Consider the following 23,956-nt stretch of genomic DNA (forward strand, 5'->3'; position numbering starts at 1 on the left):
TTAAGGAGAATCGGCTGTATTTCATCCTGCCTCATAACCTGCCTTACCTAGGTTTTTAACTAAAGTGGCAGCAGTACCTTGGGAGAGCCACACGGATGAAGCCCTTTCATCTCCAAGTATTTTTTTTTAATTGAAGTATAGTTGATTTACAATGTTGTGTTAATTACTGCTGTACCACAAAGTGATTCAGTTATATGTATCTAGCTATCTATACATATATGTGTACATATATGTATGTACACATATATGTATAGATAGATAGATACATTCCTTTGACATCTCCAAGTGTTTTGTGGCTTAGCCACTAGGAGCCCTGCCTGGCCAGCCTGTGGGTCTTGCAGGCAGTGCCCTCTGTTCCTGCTTTATCCTCCACAGAGGGGAGCCTGGTTAATCAGAAAACTCCCTCAAAAAGTAAACAGTGAGTAGAGTGTACATATGGTGGAAAACAAATGGCTCTTGGTACCATGTTATGGAAATTATCTCACTCAGGTAGATAAAGGAGCAGGGCGAGCCCAGGTGGCACTGTTGAATCCCCTCCTTACATGGTCCATTCGTGACGTGTGTGCCAGCCTCTCTGAGAAAACTCCATCCCTACACTCAGTGCTCTCAGAACTGGACTGGCCCCCTGCTGAGTGGTGCTCTGTGTCAACTCTGCACCCCACCATGTCCGTGACCGCCTGCCAGGGCTTGGGGTTTGTGATTTCACTGCTTGGGATTGCGGGCATCATTGCCGCCACCTGCATGGACCAATGGAGCACCCAGGATCTGTACAACAACCCGGTGACAGCTGTATTCAACTACCAGGGGCTGTGGCGCTCCTGCGTCCGAGAGAGCTCTGGATTCACCGAGTGCCGGGGCTACTTCACCCTGCTGGGGCTGCCAGGTAAGAGCTGGTTCCTGGCAGGATGTGGGGGAAGACAGAGGTGGACAGGAGACAGTGGCCTCTGTCTGGCGTACCACAGAAGGACCACGGGGGAGGGAGAAGCAAAAGCCTCCACCACCAAGGTAGGAACAGGAGTGCAGGAAACTTAGGGAGAGGAGCTTCCCAGAGCTGGTAGGGCTCCTGTATCCCTAACCGGATGGTACCCAGTTCTCCCCATTGGGTACATTTTTTAAACAACTCCTATGCAAGCAATAGCATTGTCTCAATCACCAACAGGAAGAGGACTCAAGAGGCCCAGATCCTAGCCACTTCCTTCCTTTAGCCCTAGAGATCTCCCCTCCCTGAGTTGGGGACCGTGAATCTCCTGAACGGAGTTCCATCTCCAGCACCCCTTGTGCCTGGTCCCAGCTTCCAGGGGACACCTCAGCACATCGCAGCAACAGAAAGGGAGCAGAGGAAAGGGACAGAGAAAAAGAACTGGGTGCTGCATTTCTCAGGGACGGAGGCACCAGATGCGCCCCTTCTCTGCATCTCCTGACCTCCAGAATGTATTGGCCACATGGAACCAGCTTCAGGGCACTCTCTGCACAGAGGACCCTTGGAGAAAGTGCACTCCACTGTGCGGGGCAAAGGGGTGTGGGCTGTGATGTCCAGACTGGCATATTAGCCACACAAGGATTTGTTTTCAAGGATTTGTAGATGGGTCATGTTAACTTGAAGAAATTCAAGTCGCGAGAGTAGAGAATGTTAAAAGTGTCTTTCACTCAGGTAACAGAGTAAGACAATGAATACACTTGTCATTTTTATTTCTTAGTTCTTTTTTCCTTCCATACATATACATCAAAGTCTGGAGAGAGGCATTTCCTAAGGTGGACACAGTAAAGAGGGTCAGAAATAGAAACTAGGGCTTCTCCTGCAGGAATTCCCCATTTGGCTGCAGGGTCAAGACTTAGACCCACACAGAAGGTAAGAGGTAAAGACTCAGTGACGCAGTGACTCAGTCTTTTATACATTCCACACTTATGGATGGAGAGCTCACTACAACCTCAGGATTCTGTGGGCCTGGTGCCCCACCCCCAAAATGTGAAAGTGCACTGCGGGCTGGGTATGACAAGGTGACAAGGAAGGAGGGCAGAAGGCGGGTGCTGCAGGAGATGAGATGAGGATGACCTGCTCAGGAAGAGACCCACCGAGAAGGAAATCCCACAAGTGACCCTTGAAAGGTAGTTAAGAGTTATAGGGGGAGCATCCCAGGAGGAAAAACAGCATGGGCAAAGGCATGGGAGTGCTTCCACCCAAGTCTTACTTGGGAAAAAATGAAGGAATGACCTTGGCTGGAGAAGAGGGTTTTTACGGAGGTAATGATGAAGAGCATCGAATGCCAAGCTAAGAGATGAAGGACCTGGGTGTAAACAGGAGAATGTGAACCAGATCCATGGGTGACCAGCTGCCAATTCAGTGAGGTCTCCCTCCACCAGGGACTGGAGGAAGGCGAGCCACCCCCATATCCCTATGTCCTGCCCCCATATCCCTATGTCCTGCTGACCCCTCCTGAGCTTCGGGGCTAACCATCTGCCCTAGGGATTCTCACTCACCTCAAATGCAAAATGCCCCAAATCTCTCAGAGGTCTGGTCCATGGACCTGTGTCCATGCAGAGCTAGAGGCCATGAAGGAAAGAGTCAGCGTGAGGCTGACCTCTCGTGCACAGAGCACCCACGTGACATCTGAGGAGTCATACGGCTTCACAAAGGGCAAATAACTATGGCAGACCTGGCACTAGCACTTGAGCCAACAACTGCCTTGCAATATTTTGTGTAATCTCTACAAGCCACCCTGTGAACTTGGTGCTATCACTACCACCTTTTTAGAAATAAGGAAGCTGAGCTGGGGTAACTTGCCCAAAGTCACATGCAAATGGAGCCAGGGCTCAGACCTGCCTGCACCTAAGCCCCAGCTCGCAGCCCTAACTGGGATCCCCAAGGCTCTCAGACACAAAGCAGAAATCCCCAGTGCAAAGGCACCTTTCCTATCCTCCCCTCTTGCCTAAGATTGGGGCTGCAGTCTTGGGGAGTGTCCTGGACTAGCAACAGCTGTCAACAACCCCGGTACTTATTTTGCAGGTCAAGAGAGGGAGACTTAGAAGGGCAAAGTGACTTGCCCAACGTCCACAGAGCTAAAACTGAGCCAGACTGAAACTGCTCTAGGGCCTTCTCTTAGAAATTTTGTGTGTGTTCATATGTGAAGATCCTGCGACTAGATAGTTCAGAGAAGGATTTTTCAAAGAGAATTTTGTAGGAATCGCTTTTAAAAGAAAGAAATTCTTGCAGCCCCTCAATGTTGATTTCAATTATATTCATTTTAGTGTCACTTTAATATAAACACGTATAGCAATAGATTTAAATTCCTAATGCATATAAATCTTATACAAGGACCAAAGCCACACTTGCAAATGTAATGTAAATACCACTAAAACACTAATAAACACAAACGTCAAAATTCATCTGGTGTTAGGGATATTGTTGGTTTTCGTTTGGAGTTGAACAGGAGACAGCCTCAAGTCCGATTTTGTATTTCACCTCTCTCAATGTTTTGACTTTAGTATTATTAATGCAGATTCTCTATTCACGTGGGTTTGTTTTACAAAACGGTATTAATAAATTCGAGGTGCTCACATGTTACGCTTAGCCACCACCCCATCAGAGAATCACCCTCTTGAGTCTGTGGTGACGAGGCATCTGTGACTTGCTGCTTTTTGCAATGGTCTTGTTCATTTGAGGTGAGGCTGGGATGTGGAACTACTGAATGTGGCTCTAAGGCTATCAACCCAATTATTTCTGGAATTGGGGAGGAATAGTTCTCTGCTGTGTATTTACCACCACTAACTGTTGCAATCGGGTTTATGCAAAGACAGGACAGAACAATGCTGCTGGTGATGCTACCGCAGTATTGACCACCAGGGCACAGGTGTCTGAGCTCGTGGTGCCAGTGCCACAAGGTAGGGAGAAGTTCCCCTGACTCCATTTCTATTTGAGCTGGAATGAACCCTTTGTTCAAGTAGCAGCTGAGGCTATCACTTCACTGACCCTGATATAAACACGATCATAAACACCAAAATGAACCCAAACCGTAAGTGGCTAGCCTGAGGATCTGGGACATACTTGTTTTAACTTCCTTTCCATTGCCATTGAAATGTAAGCACAGAATATTTTAATTTCCATGGAGAAGCTACCTACTCCCAAGAACGCAAACACAGATACTCAGGCTCAGAGGGAAGAAATCAGGCACAGCCAAACTCTCCAGAGAAATCTGAGCCATAGGACTGGCAGCCAACCTTCCTAGACAAAGTCTTTTCACTAGAACCATCACTGGCAAGCACCCTGTCCTGGGCTGATCGGGTTTGGACAAGGTCTCCTCTTGGCAGGGATAAGGAAAGAAAGGCAAAGCCTTTGGTCCCCCTACGCAGGCAGAAATAATAGGAAATAAACAATAACACAAAATAAATATGTTAATTAATTAAAATTTTAAATTAAAAAATCTTTTTAAATTTTAAAACCCAGTAACACAGAAATCGTGGCACTAGAAAGAACGTTTATTTGTTCAACAAACATTTGTTTGAGCACCTACTATGTCCCAAGCTGTCTGCATATGAGGAACATAGATATCAAAAGGCTCACAAATCTAGAAAGAGAGACAGAGGATCAACAAACCATTGCAATGCAAGGTTTCTCAACCTAGGCACTACTGACAGTTTTGGCCATGTAATTCTTTTTTGTAGGGTACTGTTCTGTGCATTATAGGATATTTAGCAGTATCCTTGGCCTCCATCCACTAGATGGGAGTAGCAGCACCTCTCCCTCCCCAGTTGTGACAACAAAGATGTCTCCAGACATTGCCATGTATCCCCTGGGGCAAAAGCAGCCCCAGTTAAGAATCACTGCAATAAAGCATAGTCAGCAGACATGATGGAAGGGACATCCTAAAGGAACTGACAGCTGAGCTGAGTTACTAACAAGAAGTATGACTTACACAGGAAGATAAAGAGGTAAAGAATTTTCCAGAAAGAGAGGAACATCGTTGGAAAAGACACAGTGGCATGAGAGAGTGTAGTGTATTAAGAGAATTAAAATAACTTAGACCTCTTTGTGAGGCAACACAATACAATATGTGTTAAACACTTAGGAATAATATCTTTAAATATTAGGCAAGGATTGCTTCTCGGCCTTTTGGCTAAGATCAAGTGTAAATATTAGGCAAGGATAAAGATGAAAAAAGAGGTTTACTAAGAAAATTTTAAATGTCAATTAAATGGAATTATATACTACAGGTTCCTAGATAGGAATATTATAAAGATGTGAATTTGTTCCTAATTAATGTATAATAATAAATAATATAATTAACTAATTACATAATAATAAAATGTATTAAGACCTTACTCTGTGCTAAGCATTGGCTCAAGAAATTAGCATACGTTCATTTATATTTTAAATATAATTTACATGGTTGTATAAATTTACATAAATTACCTTACACTTAACTTTAATTTTCACAACAACACTATGAGGTAAGTAGTGGTATTACCTCCATTTTATAGATAAGGAAACTGAAGCACAAAAAGGCTGTAGAATTTGCCCAGTGACACTGTAGTAGTGAGTGGCAGGTGAGAATTCAAACCCAGGAAGAATTTCTGCAGAGCGTAAGCTTGTGTGGATAATATTACAAGAATTCTAATCAAAATGCTAGTAAGAGTTTTCCTTTGGGAACTTGACAAAGTGGTTATCTATAAGAAGAAAGTAGATGAAATTAACTTTTAAATATTTTTTTTAAGAATAATACAAAAGTAAAGAGCTAATTCGGCCAGATATTCAACCAAATTCTAAAGCTGTGATAATTAAAAGGGTGCTTCGGCCCAAAGATGGACAGAAGGTCAATGGAACAAAGTCTAAAATTAGAAAGACATATACGTGAATTTAATACAGATAGAGGAGGTTTTACAAAGCATGGGGAGAGGGAAGGTTATTCAGTAAGTGCTGTAAAAATTATTGATTAACTTTTTTGAGGGAAAAAAAGAATCATAGACTATAAACCAAAATAGATTCCAGATTAATTAAATGTAAAGACACATAAAATACTTTTAAACTTTCTATAATTCTAATATCATTTCTAAATGGAAATTAAATTCCTAAGCATAGAAAAGAACAGTCATTTTACTACATCATTCAACAGATTTTTATTAAGCACGTATTATTATGCACCATGTACTGTGAACCTATAAATGGAACATATAAATAAAATATAAATGGAATACGCTGTACTTTTTCTAGAACCATGGAAAACGCTAAAAAGGAAATAATCGATGAGAAAAGATCTTTTTAGTAATCATAGCAATCTATTAAGATCCTTAATCAATAAATAATTCATATAAATTGGTAGAAAAAAATGCTAAAATTCCAACAAGTAAATGAGGAAGGAGTACAAACTGACAACTCAAAAAAAGGGAAAAACAAATGCTCCATAAATATTTGTTTAAAAACTATAGTTTCAAACTCATTAGTAATCAAAGTAATGCAAATCAAAACAAGTGATCGTGTATAACTTACCAAATTCACAGTGTAGGTAAGGGTACAATGAAGCAACATCTTTCAAATACTGCTGCTAGGAATAAAATTCATAGAAAAAAAATCTGCTTCTACATAAGAAAGATTTTTTAAAACCTCACACCCTTTGACATCTTAATTCCTCTCTTAGGAATCTGTCCTAAAAGAGTAATCAGAAATGCTAGCAAAGGGTTATGTGAAAAATGTTCATCATAACATTGTTCTTCATTCAAAAAAAAAACCAAACAAACTGGGGAAGGGGTATAATCTAACTATATAAGAATAGATGCTGTTTTAGTGAATAGTAGCACTTCTATATAATGGGATATTAATATACTAAATTAAATATATTAAACAATGTGTGCAATCAAGTGAAAAGCACAAAACATTAAATCATATAATCTCTTAATCATGTAAAAATATATACAGAGAATGGATTAAAAAGAAAGTATGCCAGATATTTTGTCTAGGATTTAAAACTGTAAGATTTTTAAAAATTTTCCCTATTTCTAAATTTTCTATTTTGAGCACCAAAAGGTGGAGTCAGGAATTAAGAATATAAAGTGTGTTAACAGTTTAAAAGAAAAAAATCGATGGATGTATCAATCATTTGTCTTGCTAATAATACTAATTTTACTCATCCTATATGCCTAGCTATGACATTTTATATTGCTGTTTGACCACCATTTTGCCTAATTGCCGTAGATGGTGTTATATTAATATTCCTAAAATGAGATAAAGAAAAGGTAGGGGAAATGTTTTCTCCAATGTCAGTAAAATAATACAAGCTCCTGGAAATTTACAACCTGAAATGCCACCACCAGAACCAAATTTAAAGTTGAATATAGGGACGATTCCCCCTAAGAAGTCAGCAAAAATTTTTGCTCCCTTTTAAAGGTGATTAAACAAAGTTGTAACAATCTCATTATTGTTAAACACAGACCATGAATTATTACCATTATTATTATATACTATTATAATCAGACCACAAACTATCACTGTCATTAGAGATACATTTAATATATTTTAACAAAGCCTGTTGCCATGAACAAGAAAGCCAGATGTTCCTCTGTGGACCCCCATTCACTCTTTGGCAGTGACAGCTAAAGCAGTGGTCCACTCATTTTGGAGCACAGAAAACTCGCCAGGAAGTGAAAAATCCCATCTTCCACATGTTTTAAAACATGTTAGTACTTATTTCATATTTTAAAAAGTGTATAGGCTTAGAATTTCTCTCTACTCGTTCAGTATTCTGCCTAGGTAGAGGGAGCTTTAGTTTATCCTTTAAACTTAATTTTTCCTTCCTCCAAAAACATAAAGCCACTGTCGCCATTTCAAGCAAGAAAGAAAGCTTAATTCCTTATTACCTGAATAACTTGGTTTTTTCTGTCCTGAAATTTTGCATAAAGACATTTGCATAGGAGAGTGGGTGGGGAAACTGCCATGAATCAGAATAGATAACTATAATAACTTTTTCCTTTTAATGTTTCCATTTTCAATCTACTGTTCTCGTGGTATTGTAGTCAATGTGTGGGGAGGGGGTAGACAGATTGTCGTAAAATGAACAACTGGAAACCAAACTCTTACAGATGTCTTTGTGGGTAAAAACCTGCCTCTTAGCTGAAAAAAAAGTAAAATGAGCTCTGTCCACAGACACAGTGGCAGAATCATTCCTGACTTACTCCAACATTTTCCAGTTGAATCGGTCGATCCCTGTCCACCAGCAGAGAACAGTCACTTCTTCTAGCTGCCTTCTACCCACATTTCAGACTTGGCCTTGTAGCTCAGTTCAGGGGATACAGAGCCACGACTTGACCTTAGTCATGTAACTCTTGCCTGCTCTCGTCTTCTGGGTTTCCTGACTCATTCTTTTTTCTCTGCAAACACTGATCACAGAACCTAAAGCAAGGTGTGCAGTTGAGGGGAGCATTGCCTCCATTCAAATCAGAGGGGAGACCTTGCATATTTGCTTTCTGTGTTTGCTGGGAATAAAGCCGTGGGAGTGGTGGCTGGGTGCACCCAAGATAACATTGAAATGTCCAGATGCACAGGCCTGTTTCCGGGAGAACCTGTCTGCAGGCTAGAGATTGGGGTATGGGTGTGTGGGGCTGTGTATCAGGGCCCTGACATCCAGATTTGGGGAAAGTCTCATTAAAATGTGTCTGAATTCGGAGGCCAGACCCACACCACCTACGGGAAGCAGCAGGTCCATCAGTCCCCTAACAAAATTCTAAAAGCAAATTATGTAGACAAAACGCCATGGCTGATCTCCGGCCAAGTCTCTCTTTTGTGTGACTATATAATCCTGATATTTTGACCAACTGTAGTGAAAACCGCTTATGCAAAATGTAGAAGGTGACAGTGTGTGAGACCTGAATGGGCTCTGAAGTGTTCTAGTTTAGTCTGTCCATGTTACAGATGAAAAAACTGTGACCCACAGAGGTTGAGCCATTTGTTCCAAATCACGCAGCACACGGCGTGTTAGGGACAGTGTCAGGAGCAGATGCTAGGCCTCTCAGTAACCAGGTCAGGGTCTCTGGCCCAGCCTGCCCTGTTCCCTCCTCCTGGCCTTTGTGGAACTTCCATGTCTGCATGCCACGTGGTCTTCACGTGGTTCTTGCAACAGGAGTGAAAGGGTGAGATGGCCATCAATACAATGCCCTGCTTCTTCTCATCCCAGTTCCAATATCAGTGGACCGAGAGCGTATCTCTAGGATTTGGCTACCTGTTCTCAAAAGAGGGGACAACTCTGCCTGCCTCTGCCACTCCATAGAAACAGAGAAGGAGCCCCAGATTGGAAGTTGAGATGGGAGCTCCACCTTTGTCATCTTTAAAGTAGCTGTGGGGGCTTCCCTGGTGGTGCAGTGGTTGAGAGTCCGCCTGCCGATGCAGGGGACATGGGTTCGTGCTCCGGCCGGGGAAGGTCCCACATGCCGCGGAGCGGCTGGGCCCGTGAGCCATGGCCGCTGAGCCTGCGCGTCCGGATCCTGTGCTTCGCAACGGGAGAGGCCACAACAGTGAGAGGCCCGCGTACCGCAAAAAAAAGTAGCTGTGGCTCAAGGCACTTGGGCAAGTTTCTTAACCTGTTTGTAGGTCGCTTGACTCACAGCCCCCCCAAAAATATATGGGTGGGAAATAATAATACCTGCCCTACCCATTTCTGTAAGATCAAAATGGAACTGTCAGTGAAACGTGGTTTTAGTCGTGAGGAGAAAATGTTAACATCTGGTGTAAGAGGAGATTCCTGAAGCCTTTTTTTTTTTTAAGTGAGGTCAGACGAAGTGGTTTCCTGTGATGAGCAGAGCCTAAAGGAAGGGCTTTTTTTGGAGGGGGGGGGTCTCAGCTGCGCTTCTTCCCCAGAGGGTGGCGCCCTCGGGGCAGAGCCTGAGCCAGGATGGGGCGGGGGTCCACTCAGACTGCCTCGCCCTCAAACCAGCTGGGCCTGCGCGGTGCAGCGGGACAAGTGCCTCTTGGGGCTGCTTCCCTAACAAATGAAAAAATAATGCCCTTGAACCAAGAGTGAAACTGAACTATCTAAGGAAAACACTGTGAGCAAACACTAAGGGCTGAGGGAAACCATCTAATCAGAGCAGCTCCCCGGGAGCACAGCAGGACGAAGGCGGCAGCTGGGTGGGAGGACGGTGACCCAGGCCATGTCCACCACCACATGTCAAGTGGTGGGCTTCCTGCTGTCCATGCTGGGCCTGGCCGGCTGCATCACTGCCACGGTGATGGACATGTGGAGCACCCAGGACCTGTACGACAACCCTGTCACCGCCGTGTTCCAGTACGAAGGGCTCTGGCGCAGCTGCGTGCAGCAGAGCTCCGGCTTCACCCAGTGCCGGCCCTACTTCACCATCCTGGGCCTGCCAGGTAGGCGAGGGCACAGGTGAGGCAGGGAAGGGCCTGCTTCTCTCACCGCAGCCAGGAGGGACTGGTGAGATGCGCGCAGGGCATGACGCTCGCAGCACGGGCTCCGGATCGGAGGTGTGAATAAGAGGAGAAGTTGACCCGGTGTCAAAGAGGGCTATAGTCGTAGCGGTGAATATCGGAGACTTCGTACTCAGGTCAAAGGAATTGCTAGTAAGGAAGCAGGTCTTGAAAAGAATGGGTCTATCGTGAGGACAGGCTCATGGGACTAGAATAGACAATGTTTCTCAAGAAGAAAAGTAATCGTGTGCATGTATGTGCATTGCTCTTGCCTGCACACACATGGGAGTAGGTAGGATGGTGAATATTTTCTTCCAGTCCAAAAAGTTTATTGGGAGCTAGTATCATTTCATTATCAATTCAATTAATTTTTCCTTTGAAAAGCTGGAGTTCTCTGTAGGTGCCAGAAAGTATACATTGCCATTAAACTATAAATAGATATCTTTTCTCTGCATTTGTGTTGAGAGGTTCTGGTCTGCACTCCTAAAAAACAATGCATGTCAAAATATAATTATAGAACTGTAATGATATTATAATAATTTCAGAATATAAATATAATTATAAATGTGACCTCGTTTCACCCCTGAAGATAAAATCAGCTAAATCCCTGTTTTTCATACAGATAATTATTTCAAATAGGAATCATAGGAACTTTGCATTCTAGATATTATGGAAGCTCTACTTGCATTTGTTTTTTAAAGCAAAAAGAAATAAAAGGTCAGGCTAATCAGTGGCTCCAAGGAGTGGCCCAGATGTGAGTTTGGTGAGGAAAGGAAAACGGGGCTGGGTTTTGCCTCTCTGAAACTAACACTTTGTGGACAGGTAGATGGGAATAAGTTTGCACAAAACTGTTAGGAGCCTGTGAAGCCCTTGAAATTGAATTGTAAAGAGCAATTCAATTAATTCATCTCCATGTGTAGAAAGAAATAGAAGGTGGGTGGCAGAGTGGAAGAATTGGGGTATTGACTCCATTTTTAGAAGCCACTTGTGTTGCAGGACAGACCCATCCCTGACTGAGACCTGCTTAGAGAGTCAAGGGTGGTAGAACCTGGCCGGAGGGAAGGAAACCCTGGAGGAGGGATGATGCTATAGTGTGAGGGCAAAGGTCAGAAGGGAGGAGATGTGAGACCGTGGATTGTTGAGTTGCTAGCTAATTTTAACTATTAAATGAAAAAATAAGATTGACCTTATGTTGAAAATTAAGGCATGACATTCCATGACTTCAGCTCGTTAACCCAGGGTCCCATCACATGTTATCAATCTCTTGCTCATTCTGTATTTTTCTACACATGGGGCTCCCAAATATCCCCACTCTCCTAAATGGCCAGACCCCATCGCTGCCACTCTCATTGTCTTTCCTGTTCTATCGAGGGATCCCATCCTCCCTGAGCCCTCCCAGAACCTCTCCTCATCTCCCCACCTCTCTGCAGAACAAGATCCCCTCCGTCCCTCCCTCCCGCCCGCCCAAGGCTGACCTCTCCACCCCGGCTCTGAATGCCCCACGCCCTCCTGTCTGGCCATCACCGCTGATCAGCCCCTCTCCTTTCTGCCTCTTTCATCTTCCCTCCTCTCTTATGCTTATATCCTCCTTTACTGGAAAACCTTCTCTTGATTCAGATCATTGTCAATTTCTGTCTCTCCCCGGCTCACTGACAATCAAATTAAAAGACTCAATTTTTCTATCACCCCTCACTCTTAACCTCTGGTTTCTATCCTTCATCTCTTTAGAGTGTTTTCTGCTTTGATTGTGGCAGAAGGTCGGGCAGAATCTTCCAGTCACCAACTTCCAGTTCTCACCTCTCATCTCCCTGCATATTTCAAGACCTAACCAGCTTCCATGGTTCCCCACTCCCAGCTTAATTAGGTGCAGACATGACAGCCTGACACCCACACCCTCCTGCATTGCTCACCTCCCTTCCCTGACCCATCTCTTACCAGCCCTTTGCCCACGGCCCAAGGTTTTCCCTGTCCATTTACTATACCTTGGGCTTGGTCCTGGACACCCACTGCCCCTACTGCCCAAATGTCCCCCCTATTACACCCCAACTGCCACCTGCACAAATCTTCCCATATGTGAGGTCCAGCTCAATACCATCTCCTCCCTGAAGGCCCCTCACATCCCCAAATGAAAAAGGATCCCACAGATCTCTGTACCACTCCCGACAACTGCTCACAAATCTGAAACTCTGAAAAGCTCCAGGCAGCCTTCACAGAGGGGGACCCCAGCCCTGCCGGTCTGCATCGGGGAAACAGGATCCCACCAAAATCCAGGAAAGACATTTCTTGGGACTGAGTTTGTGGGAGAGGAGATACTTTAAATCGTTGATCATGTATGGCCTTGGAGGACAGTGTGGATTTAAGAATAGCCAGTCCTCAAGGCAGCAGGAGTGACTACAGTGTCAACTGGCATCCTGAAATATTGTGAATAAGAGGAGATCTTCCCCCCTACCTTGGTCCAGGCCTTTCTCTTCCTCCTCTTCCCAAGTCTTCTTCCATTCCTGCCCTTCACACTCTCTCACCCATGGCTTTCAAATTCTCAACTATATTTTATCACCATGTGAGAGGATTCAGGTTTGTACACGGTTAACACAAATCAAAGCCATGTCAGGTTGGAGAGAGATAACTGCTTTTTTTCAAATTGTTTTATTGTTTTAAATTAATTTTTATACAATTTTTAAAGCTTACTTTCCAGTTACAGTTATTACCAAATGTCGGTTACATTCCCCGTGTTGTTCAATACATCCCTGTAGCCTAGATTACAGCCGATAGTTTGTATCTCCCACTCCCACACCCCTATATTGCCCCTCGCCCGCTCCCCACTGGTAACCACTAGCTTGTTCTCTATGGAGAGATAACTTCTTTTTAAGGAAGGGGAAGAAACTAAAACTTACTGAGTCTGGCTTAGTTCCATGCTGGGGCCAAGCAGCATCTGATCCTCACATTTCTTTGCAAGAAATATCTCTATCCCACTCCAGAGTTGAGGAGACTTGGCTTCCGTGAGGTTAAAAGACTTGCCTGATGACACTCACCTGGTATCATGAAGTCTGCAGGTTTTCATGAGATACACAGGACCTCCATATCAGTTCCCTGGGATCTCTGGAGAATCGAAGCCTTCCCACCTTGTTCTGAAGGGCTTTCCCTCTGAGGTCTGGCCTCAGACTTCCCTCCTCTGGGATCCCCTCCTTTGGGCTCCTCCACCAGCCATTCCTGCCTTCAATCTGAAGCCAAGTTGTGCCTGAAGATATGGGTCCTCCCCCTCCCACCCCAACAAAGGCCCCATGTCCAGTCTTTGGCACTTTGTGACTTGCGGTCTCATCAGCCCCACCCACACCCCCTAGCCAGCTTAGCGATGTCAGCCACTGGGAACTCTTTCCTCTCAACTCCCCATTCTGAGCACCTCCTCCTAAGCCCTCTTGAGGGCTGTTTTCCCAGATTATTCCTTGCAATTTTATGTCACTGAACAATCAAATGAAAATCCCTAGGGATCAAGGCAAAACATTAACATTTCTTTAGAAGTTTCCCCAGGAGAGGCTAAGGTACAGCCAGGATTGGGAACCACGCCTTGCCTGTCAGTTCATAGCTACTTTGGGGGAATAAGATATATTGCAACGGTGGGGGGTGGGGGGCGGAAACTGAGTTCCCATTTTTCTGTTTGCTTCTGTCAGCCCTGAATCCTGCCCACCTTTCAGGTCTGATAATACGTCTTTGTTCATTGGAAAGAATGCTGTAGTCACACCTTTGGTGCAGGGAATCAGTCTATAGAACCCGTTGACTCACCTGTTATCAGCTGATAAGCCTATGCCCCTTGCTCAGAGTATCAAATAAGAGACAGAGAGGCTAAAAGAGAAATCTTACCTCCTTTGGAAGCAGTTCCTCTGGTGACTTATCCATGGAGACGGATTAGTATTCCAGGTGGTAGAATCTTCCAGATGGAAAGGATGTTCGGGTCACCACCATGCATCCCCATGGTCATTACTAGACATAGGGGGGGTTCCAGCAATGAGTAGTGAAGAACATTTCCCCTCGCTTCCTGACAGCTGTCCCCATCACAGCTCCCACCCTCAGAAGAACACCCACAAGGGGTCTCCAAAGCAAGGAAGATCTTGGTTCATCCATCCAGGTCCAGAGTTGTGGCTCTGACAGTGGCCCCGTAAGATTTAAGACAGTGTTGTGTCTTTGCCCAACCGCAGGCTAAAAGAAAGTGGTAATCTAACCCTAACCCTAGAAGGAGATTCTAAAAAATAAAAACGAGCTCAGGGTCAGGGTGGACCCCTGGTTCGAAGCAGGTACCAGTGTTCATCAGAAATCCAGAGATCAAGAGAGAGCAGTAAAGAATGAGGTCTTGTCATGCATACCTAACCCAGCAAAGGCAAGAGGGCATCTGAGAGCCTGAGGCAAAGGCTGTCTTTGCAAAGGCAAAGACAGGCTGGCTACGGCTTCGGTACCCAAAGAATCCTGTGGCACACACAGCAGCAGCTGCTCTCCACATCAGGCAAGCCCGGTGCTTTTACCTCCCACCAGCTGGCATCACCATCCCTTCTAATCCAACAATGTCAGGGAAGACCACATACTTCAGCCACAGCCATAGCACATATGTGGTATGTTTTCAGGAACAAATAGTAGAACCACTCAGTGAAAGAGGTTCAATGACCCCATCCTTGACAACAGTCCAGGATAAGTAAAATTTTTCATAGAATGAGGAAGGGATATTTTTTATCCTACTTAGTTAATATTGTTTTTTTGGCTGGTTGATTGGTTGATTGGTTGGTTGGTTGGTTGGTTGGGTTTTAGTTGTTTTAACCAGATGCCTTGCCAGGTGCTTCTCAAAAGGGATAAAAGATTTTGCTCTCTGAATGGCTTACGGCTTAAAATATCAGAACAAGAGCAGTTTTTAAAACCTTTAACAGGTTCCTGAGTAGATTTGAAGTTCATAAGAGGCCCATGAGGACAAGACGGAAGGAAAGGCAAAGTCCCTTCCTCTTCTCATAGGTCCAGTTTTCTGGTAGCAACATGCAAAAATAGAAGAGCCCTGAGGGTATTTCCTGAAGTCTGGGGCTGCCCCACAAATGTCCTCTCCACAGCTGTCCTGAACCACAGCCTTAGAGTTTAATTGTGTGTGTGAAAGAGAGCTAGAACCACACCATGAGTGACTGTCAGAAAGGGGTTCTATTATGATTTCTTAGCCAAGGTACTCCCAAGGTGAAAAGAAATTTGAGGTTCAGGATTTCCAGTGAAAATATGATCTTTCCAGGTTGTAAGCTGCTTGAAGACAGAGATTATTTCTCATGAAATTTTATTCTTCCTACAGCATCTGGCAAAGGGCTTTGCAGAGAATTTGAGCTTAAGAATACATGATGGGTGAATGAATGAATGAGAGAGCACATGAATCTGTTAACGCTTGACTATGAGAGTATACCAACATGTCCTGGATGAATACACAAAGATATAAATAAATACACAAGTAGATGTCACACGCTTGCATTTGTTAATGAGGGAATGGATGAGGTGTTCGTTCCCAGTATGTGTGGGGTCAACAAAGCCATGGGGCAAGGCTTTGGAAAACAGAGGTGACACACTGGAGTCCTCTTATATTAAGGATTGGATCCAGAGGCCACTCTTAAGCCCTCATGAGTTCTTTTCACCTTACTGGGGCCACCGTGGCTCTAGCATCAGGAAACTGCAAGCCCAAGACGCTAATGTTCATCAATTCTTCTAGGAACGAATGGTCAGATCCTGGAAGATTGAGCCACACCGTACACCAACACATTTACCCCCAGAATATAGTGGTTAATAGGACCAAGACTGATGATGGATGCTTATAGAAATCTCTTCCCAGCAGGGAAGCAAAGTTAAAAGCAGAAGTTTCTTTAGGGAGAAGAGAATCAGAATTAAGTGAATGGAAGTCAATGGCACAGAACTAGAGTAGCTGGTTACCATTGTCTCGCTACCTGATGAGAAAGTTGCCGGGGCCTCCATTCCTCAGACACTGCAGAAGGCCTTTAATGAACTGTGCATGATCTACCTCTCCTGTTTTCAATATCTTTCATTGATTTCCAATTCTTCCATCATGACAAATTGCTTTATGATACACACGTTAGAGTGAATAAGCAGGCAGCTCCCCTGATATCGGCCATATTTGAGATGAAATCTTCCCGAAGAGACTGGAGAGAATTCCTCCCAGGGCTCCCTTGTCTTGAGAGTCACATTTATAAATAATCTCCTGGGACAGGCAATTCCCTGAGATGACTTTTGGAGAGTATTCCTTTATACATTCTTAGCATCCATTTCAGAGGATGACATTTTATGGTCTAGTCTCCAAGTTTGAAGGATACATTCTGTTAGGAGCCTACAGATCCCTATACCTTGCTGGCAGCCAGAACTCTACCTGCTTTTCCAGGATAAAGTACCTCAGAGCAATGTATTGTGATGGGAAAATAACCATTTTGAAACAGTTCCAGGTTTGACCCCCAGCTCTGCCTTTCCTTTGATATGTGTCTTTGGGCAGGTTATTTAACCTCTGAGTCTCAATTTCTTCAGTCATAAAATAGAGATAATAATGTTACCTACATTGCAAGGGAGTTTTTATATGGATTCAACCTCTTAACGTTGAAAGGTCCCTAATAGCTTTCAATTAAAAGTAGCAGTTGGTGGGGCTTCCCTGGTGGCGCAGTGGTTGAGAGTCCGCCTGCCGATGCAGGGGACACGGGTTCGAGCCCCGGTCCGGGAAGATCCCACATGCCGCGGAGCGGCTGGGCCCGTGAGCCATGGCCACTGAGCCTGCGTGTCTGGAGCCTGTGCCCCGCAACGGGAGAAACCACAACAGTGAGAGGCCCGCGTACTGAAAAAAAAAGTAGCAGTTGGCTATGATAACTAGGATAGGACAGAGCTCTCTGCTTTGCTTCACATGGTTCTTCAGTTCTGCTCTACCAGAACTACCCACACTAGTGGCCTTTCCCTCTGGAAGACACAAGAACTAATGTAAAATTAATTATGCTTGTGGTGGACATGTTTAATGACTTTCTTTCCCCACTTTGGCATAAGCTCCGTGAGGGCAGAGACCATATCCGACCTGTTACTCACCATCATCCCCATGCCTAGTCATGCAGGCTCAGTAAGAAAACTGTTGGGATGAGTCACTGCACCTTAAGGATGCACTAGAAACCTCTTTGGAAATATCTGGAGAGGAGGTCACTGCAGGCGAGTCCCAGCAGGATGTACAGCTTCCATTGATTCCTGGAAAGGGAACTGCTGATAAACTGTGGTTGTGCTGAAAGGCCTGAGATTGATATAATCATCAAACCTACAGCTCACCATGACCTTAGTAGTCCCTTTGGGAAGAGGCAACAATACAGCGCCCCTGGTATACCACCTAGTGACCCTGCTTCATTATAGGCTGTAAGTGAGCATTGAGCTTTCTGGAAGTGGATACAACCCTATGAAGCACTGAGTTCCTATGGAAAGACTAGAGAAGAAAGATGTTTGGGTTAGAAGGCAAAGCAACACAGTTTTACTATAAGCTCTATCAATAATTTTTAATGGTACCTTAGTCAAGCCGTTTCCCCTTTTTGGACCCCAGGTTATCAAGCTTTAAAATGAGGACATGAAGTAGCTAAATTCCCTTGGCCCTCCCAGCTCCAACAGTTCATACTTTTCTCATTCTATAGACTCCTGCGTGCGTGTCTTTCATCAATCAGGGGGGTGTAAGCGAGGGTGTTGCATTTTTCACAATTTCATATCCCCTGAGGATGATAAGGTTCACAGTTTATGGACTTGCCTTTTCTCAGCAGTTTGGTGCTGGTTGGTTGTAGTTGTTTTGTTGTATTACACCAGAGCCTAATCAATCACGTTGAGGTGGTCTTACTTGTCTGCTTGTGTCTTGCCCCTCGCCCCGCAGCCATGTTGCAGGCAGTGCGAGCCCTGATGATTGTGGGCATCGTCCTGAGTATCATTGGCCTCCTGGTGTCCATCTTCGCCCTAAAGTGCATCCGTATTGGCAGCATGGATGACTCTGCCAAGGCCAAAATGACACTTACCTCCGGGATCATGTTCATCATCTCAGGTAAACAAGGAGCTTGGGGTTCCCTCTCTCAAATGCGCGTCCAGGAATGTCAAAGCAAAATCATTCTGGCAGAGGACAGGGCTTCTCCCTAGTGAGCATGGTTTGAACATGGATCAGAGCTTTACACGCTGGGATTCAAGATCTGAGATTAAGGCTCACTTACACTCTACAGAATTATCATGAGTGCTGGTGTCCCTCTTAGCTGCCACCCTCACCTCATTATGAGAGATCCTCAACTCTAGGCAGACATGTGACTCAATCCCTAAAGGCATTATTTTGGTGAGACTTTAGAAAATGATTTTAAGGGAAAAGCCCTTGACATCATCAAAGGACCAGGCCCAAAATATTTGTACTACTGACCCCTGGTCCCACGATGGAAAATCTCTTTCTGTGCACGTACAAATCCTTCCTCAACTGGAGAGATAAGAGAGTGTAGGCACCTAGCACAGGGTCTACAGACTCATAGTGGGAATTCAATAATCGATGCTTGGATTGACCATCCTGTTATAGGAACAGAATATTCTGCAGCCTGCTCCCCTAAACTCGTTTAAACATACATTGCCTCACAAACAATGTGATCCATTTAAAGCTGACTCTGGAGTTTTCTTGCTGTTGCCCACAGGTCTCTGTGCAATCGCTGGAGTGTCTGTATTTGCCAACATGCTGGTGACTAACTTCTGGATGTCCACAGCTAACATGTACACCAGCATGGGTGGGATGGTGCAGACCGTCCAGACCAGGTAACCCCCTAATCTAGTCTCAGTATTCCGTGGTGAACATTGTTGTAAAAATCCGATTAAACACGTATGCCTAATGTGACTGTCAGCGCCTGAAATAGCAAAAATTTATCAGAGGCAACCATGCCATATCATAAATCAACAATGATCTGGAAATTCATAAGCTTCATTTCAGTGAAATATCCTTGGCGATATGACTTGAGGCTGATCTGACATTTGCATTGAAATACAGCGACAGATCACAGTATTTATCTACCACTCTTACACAGGCCCCATTGTGGTGGCAATGAAACAGGCACTGCTAACCCAAGCTTGTAAATGAGCATCACCTCCGCGTCTCCAGTCCATGACGGGAACCCAGCTAGGGACAGGGCAAAGCTGGAATCGAAATGAGGGAGGTGCGGTACAGATGAGAAAAGTAATGTTTCTTCCTTGTATGGCTGCTCTTTCTCTCATTCATTCATTCATTCATTCATGCTACAAATGTACCGAACATACAGGCACTCTTCTGAGGTCTGGGGATAATGACAAGGTCCTCGTTCTCACAGAGGTCACGGTCTAGTGGAGGGAGATGAAACCTCGCTGTAATTTGGTGTCGGAAGCAGAGTAGAACTTTTCAAAGATGGAAGAGCAATTCCAATACCTATATTCATTTAGCCACTTCAAAGGGATGTATTTCATAGCAAGAAGCAGCAGCAAATTCCTGAAGGAGAAAGGTCTTGTTCTGGGAGAGCAATGTAAATATTATACCTAAGTGACCCGTCATCTCTGGAGGGGATACACTTGGTATTTCTCTAGCAGCACCATCATGGGAGACAGATGAGCGTAAGCATGTGATAAATCCATTACTCTCTGGCTCCCTGGAGCTCCACTTGCCACCCATGTTCCTGCTTTATTTCAAGAATAGGAAAAAATGTGATCCCCATAAGCTGCCCTCATCCTCCTTTACCGTCCCCTCGTGGTCTCTTGACTACAAGGGCAACTTAGAAGCAAGCTGGTCAACTCGTCCTGGTTTTCCTGGGATTTTCCCAGTTTTAGCACTGATAGTCCCAGATCCTGGGAAACTTCTCTGTCACAGGCATATCAGGATGGTTGGTCACCCTATTTTGAAGAGCTCGCCTTGGCCGCAGTATCTGGGTGCCTAGTGTCACTGCCCCTGCCCGAGGAGTCACCCACCCGCCTAGCACCCAGCGCTAATGCCCTCCATCACTCTCTTACACCGTCTCCTTAGAACATTCCCGTGTCCCTTGGGCAGGCAACCTCAGAGATTTTGTTCTCAGACAATCCTGTTTTGATGTAATTGAGTCCCATTGGAGGCAACCCTCTAAGGAGAAGGGCACCAGCCTTGGTGGACTGGAATCCAGTGTGGACTGGAACAGAAGCACCATGAGGGTGGGGTCTGTGTCCATTTTGTTCATCCCTTTGTCCCAGTGCCTGCCAGTGCCAGGCACATAGTAAGAGCTCAATAAATACTTGTTGAACAAATGAGTAAAGGAATGAATGAAAGAATGACTGGTCTCTTCACATTAGTTCTTTCTAAACTTAATGCTCCTACCGGCCTGGACGGTTACCAGGGTTACTTGAGTTAGAGATTTATCCACAGTAAGAACCCAAGAGACCAAAATTCCTTCTGAAATAATAACTTGAGACTGATCCCCTAATCTCTCAAACTTCTCTTACCGAACCTTCAAGACACTTCCCTTTGCCAATAGGGAGGGAGTGGGATTTCCTGAGATGTTTCTCTGAAATTAGAAGTTTACAATTAATTCTATGCCTGAGTGATGCTAGGGGCCTAAGAATCCCACAGCTTTTTTGCGGAGTAGCTTCAGTCCCAATTCTATTCTCCAGGACACTTGATTCAGTTGACTGCAACCCAAAGGGCTTGTGTTCAGGGGCGGGCTGGGATAGATGTAGAATCCAAAAGTGGGGACAGAGAGGATGGGCATGGCCAGGTTCACTGGGTAGAGCCTGGGGAGTTGAGTCAACCACATTCACAGCCACCGTCTCCCCACCCAGGTACACCTTTGGTGCGGCTCTGTTTGTCGGCTGGGTCGCTGGAGGCCTCACGCTAATTGGGGGCGTGCTGATGTGCATCACGTGCCGGGGCCTGGCGCCCGAGGAAACCAAGTAAGTCTCCCCATCCCGATGCAATCAGATGTTTTATCCGAGTCCATTTTAACATGTCATTTGCAGGCAGAATGGTCAGTATAGGTACATGGAAGAACTCTGACAAGAGAATCATGAAACTTATCTTTTACGAGGAGACCTAAAGAACCGAACAGGCCTATTTCAGCCTGAGCAGATTTAGAAATGATGCTATTGAAGGAAAAACCCAGCCCTCTAGGTTCCCCCCCTGACTCCAGTATTCTGTAACTCAATGGTCCTCAGCTGGGAGCAATTTTACCCACCTCCCACCCCCACCCACCCCTGCCCTGGTCCCCAGGAGATATTGGGCAACATCTGAAGACTCTTGACTGTTACAGCTTTGGGGTGGAAGCATTGGGTGATACTGGAATCTGGTGGGTATAGGCCGGGGATGCTGCTAAGTATCGTACAAAGCACAGGACAGGCCCCTACAACAAAGAAGTGTCCATTCCAAAATGTTAGTAGCACTGCCGGTGAGAATGCCTGTTGTACCTCTGTAACTGGGCCTGGGGTTGGGAGACCTGGATCCCAGTCAGGTTCTCCTGCTCACCAGCCCCGTGACCTCTAGTCAGTCATTTGCCCTCTCTGAGCCTCTGTTACCTCATCCACATACTAAGCAGATTAGGGGAGATGGGTTGCACGTAAATACCTCCCAGCTCACAAATTCTATGATTCTTTGGCATAACCATGTTCCCCTGGACATCATTTCTGGTTCAGCTTCATCTTAATTGATGAACAGAGGGAACTCACTAGTCACTAACCCCCCAGCTCTAATACAAAGCAAGAAATTCTGCTCTACCGCAGATGCTGAAAAGCCAGTGTCCCAAAGCCCAGGGAAGCAACTGTCTCAGTTTGCCGAGGACTAAGGGTTTCCTGGGACACTGGACTTTCAGTGCTAAAAGTCAGACATCCTAGGGAAAATGAGTAGTTTGTCCTCCTACCAAATACATCTATGATCATAGAATGTTTCTTTTGCTTTCAGCTACAAAGCCGTCTCTTATCACGCCTCGGGCCACAATGTTGCCTACAGGCCTGGAGGCTTCAAAGCCAGCACTGTCTTTGAGTCCAACACCAAAAACAAGAAGATATACGATGGGGGTGCCCGCACAGAAGATGAGGGACAATCTCATCCTTCCAAGTACGACTACGTGTAGCCCTCCAAGACACCTCGGCAGGAGCAGAAGAAATCCCCCAACTAGAGCTCACCCAAAAACAAGGACATTTTACCTTGATTTCCCATTGCTTTTGACTCACAGTTGGAAGTTAGAAAGCCTTGGTTTCACCTGTGGTGAGGCCAGATGGTCTTGGACACTGGCCTCTGTCTCTAAATGTTCCATCACAAAACAGCTGAGTCAGCAAATGTGCATTAGAGGCTATAACCCACATTTTCCAATCCTCTTATTTCTTTTTTTTTTTAACATAACCTTTTTAATCTGATGATAGAATGTGGTTTGAATTCCTATCAATCACTTAGATAATTTAGGCAGACTACCCCTCCTCCTTCTAGCCAATGGCCCATTGATGATCTATTTCCCAACTCATCCCCCAGAACAATTCTGAAAGGAAAAGAAGAGTCAATCAAAAGATATCATTTTCTGCCATTTGATTTTTGCCCCTTCCCCCCACCCCTGCCCTAACTTGGCTACTAATAACACTGACTGAAGGAAAGTTAGTAGGGAAAAACATTCATCGTATCTGCAGCTCATTATCTGAGTTTTCTTACACTATGACCTTGAACATTACTTGGACCAAAGTGATTTCAGTTTGAGGAAACCAACCTTCTCCACTTCTGCTAACATCTGCTAATTCTAGCTGGACTCCCCACTGCGGGTCCTCTTTCTGCCACAGGCCAGAAACTGTCCCTAGAGGAATGAGAAAAGAATTTTTTTTTTTTTTTTTTTTTTTTGGTAATCTAAAGATATTTGGTATTCTAAATATACTTAGAATAAATAATGTATTCGTGAAATGATACACCGTCTCTGTGAATTAGCCTCACCCCTGCACATGAATAGAAGAAAATGAAAAAAATAATTGCTCTGATGTTGTATTGTACTTTGTAAAATCACATTTAAGTCCAAATTTCATGAAATGCTCACTGATCCTATTTCTTTCCCCTTGAGGTCTCCTGGGCTCTGGTTATAGATGATAGAATCAGTGTAATCCATGTAAAAACCAAATAATGGAACACAGCAGGTCCTAGGAAGTGAGTTGAAACTGGTTCCTTTTTTAAAAAGTGATGACCCTGAATGTAATGTTTCCAAGTGACAGGTGTCCACACTTCCATGGCTGCAGGCCACTAAGAGTTGAGGGTAGCACTTACTTGGCACTGTGGTCAGCTTCGTGACCCTGAAAGCTGGTCCCTTCACTAAATTCATCTTGAGTGGTTGGACCGTTGGATGTCCGAGAACTCTTTGCAGCCACACGCCTTCCCTGTGTTTGCATCACTACTGCCAAAAGCCTAACCTCCTTCTTCCAGGCCACCAGAATCCCATCCCAGCACGAGAGCCAGAATAGGCGCCCCCCTATTCTGGCCAAGGTAAGGCCAATCTCTCAAAACGACCTAGTCAGGGAACAGTGCTGGCACTGGGGGAATCTGACCATTGGGTT

The 23,956-nt window shown here is 44.9% G+C and overlaps 1 protein-coding gene across 2 annotated transcripts; it reads left to right on the forward strand.

Annotated features, from left to right (window-relative positions):
• The first annotated feature begins 663 nt into the window (after positions 1–663).
• CLDN18 (claudin 18) lies at positions 664–23,316 on the forward strand. 2 transcript variants are annotated; one of them, XM_032630895.1, is made up of 5 exons: positions 664–883; positions 18,303–18,467; positions 19,090–19,207; positions 21,221–21,331; positions 22,332–22,503. In XM_032630895.1, the coding sequence occupies exons 1-5, from the start codon at positions 664–666 to the stop codon at positions 22,501–22,503; spliced, it is 786 nt and encodes a 261-aa protein (XP_032486786.1). The 2 variants fall into 2 exon arrangements, with proteins under 2 accessions (XP_032486786.1, XP_032486785.1); XM_032630894.1 differs by lacking the exon at positions 664–883 and adding an exon at positions 9,981–10,351 and having other exon boundaries at positions 22,332–23,316.
• The last annotated feature ends 640 nt before the right edge of the window (positions 23,317–23,956 follow it).

This window comes from Phocoena sinus, chromosome 4 (genome assembly GCF_008692025.1).
Source record: "Phocoena sinus isolate mPhoSin1 chromosome 4, mPhoSin1.pri, whole genome shotgun sequence".
In the NCBI taxonomy this organism is placed as follows: Eukaryota; Metazoa; Chordata; class Mammalia; order Artiodactyla; family Phocoenidae; genus Phocoena; species Phocoena sinus.

Bases quoted from the DNA above. Each gene is read 5' to 3' on its own strand.
- CLDN18 (XM_032630895.1), top strand. From the start codon at position 664: ATGTCCGTGACCGCCTGCCAGGGCTTGGGGTTTGTGATTTCACTGCTT. The intron at 18,468-19,089 runs GTAAACAAGGAG...TGTTGCCCACAG, and splicing joins GATCATGTTCATCATCTCAG to GTCTCTGTGCAATCGCTGGA. The intron at 19,208-21,220 runs GTAACCCCCTAA...CTCCCCACCCAG, and splicing joins GTGCAGACCGTCCAGACCAG to GTACACCTTTGGTGCGGCTC.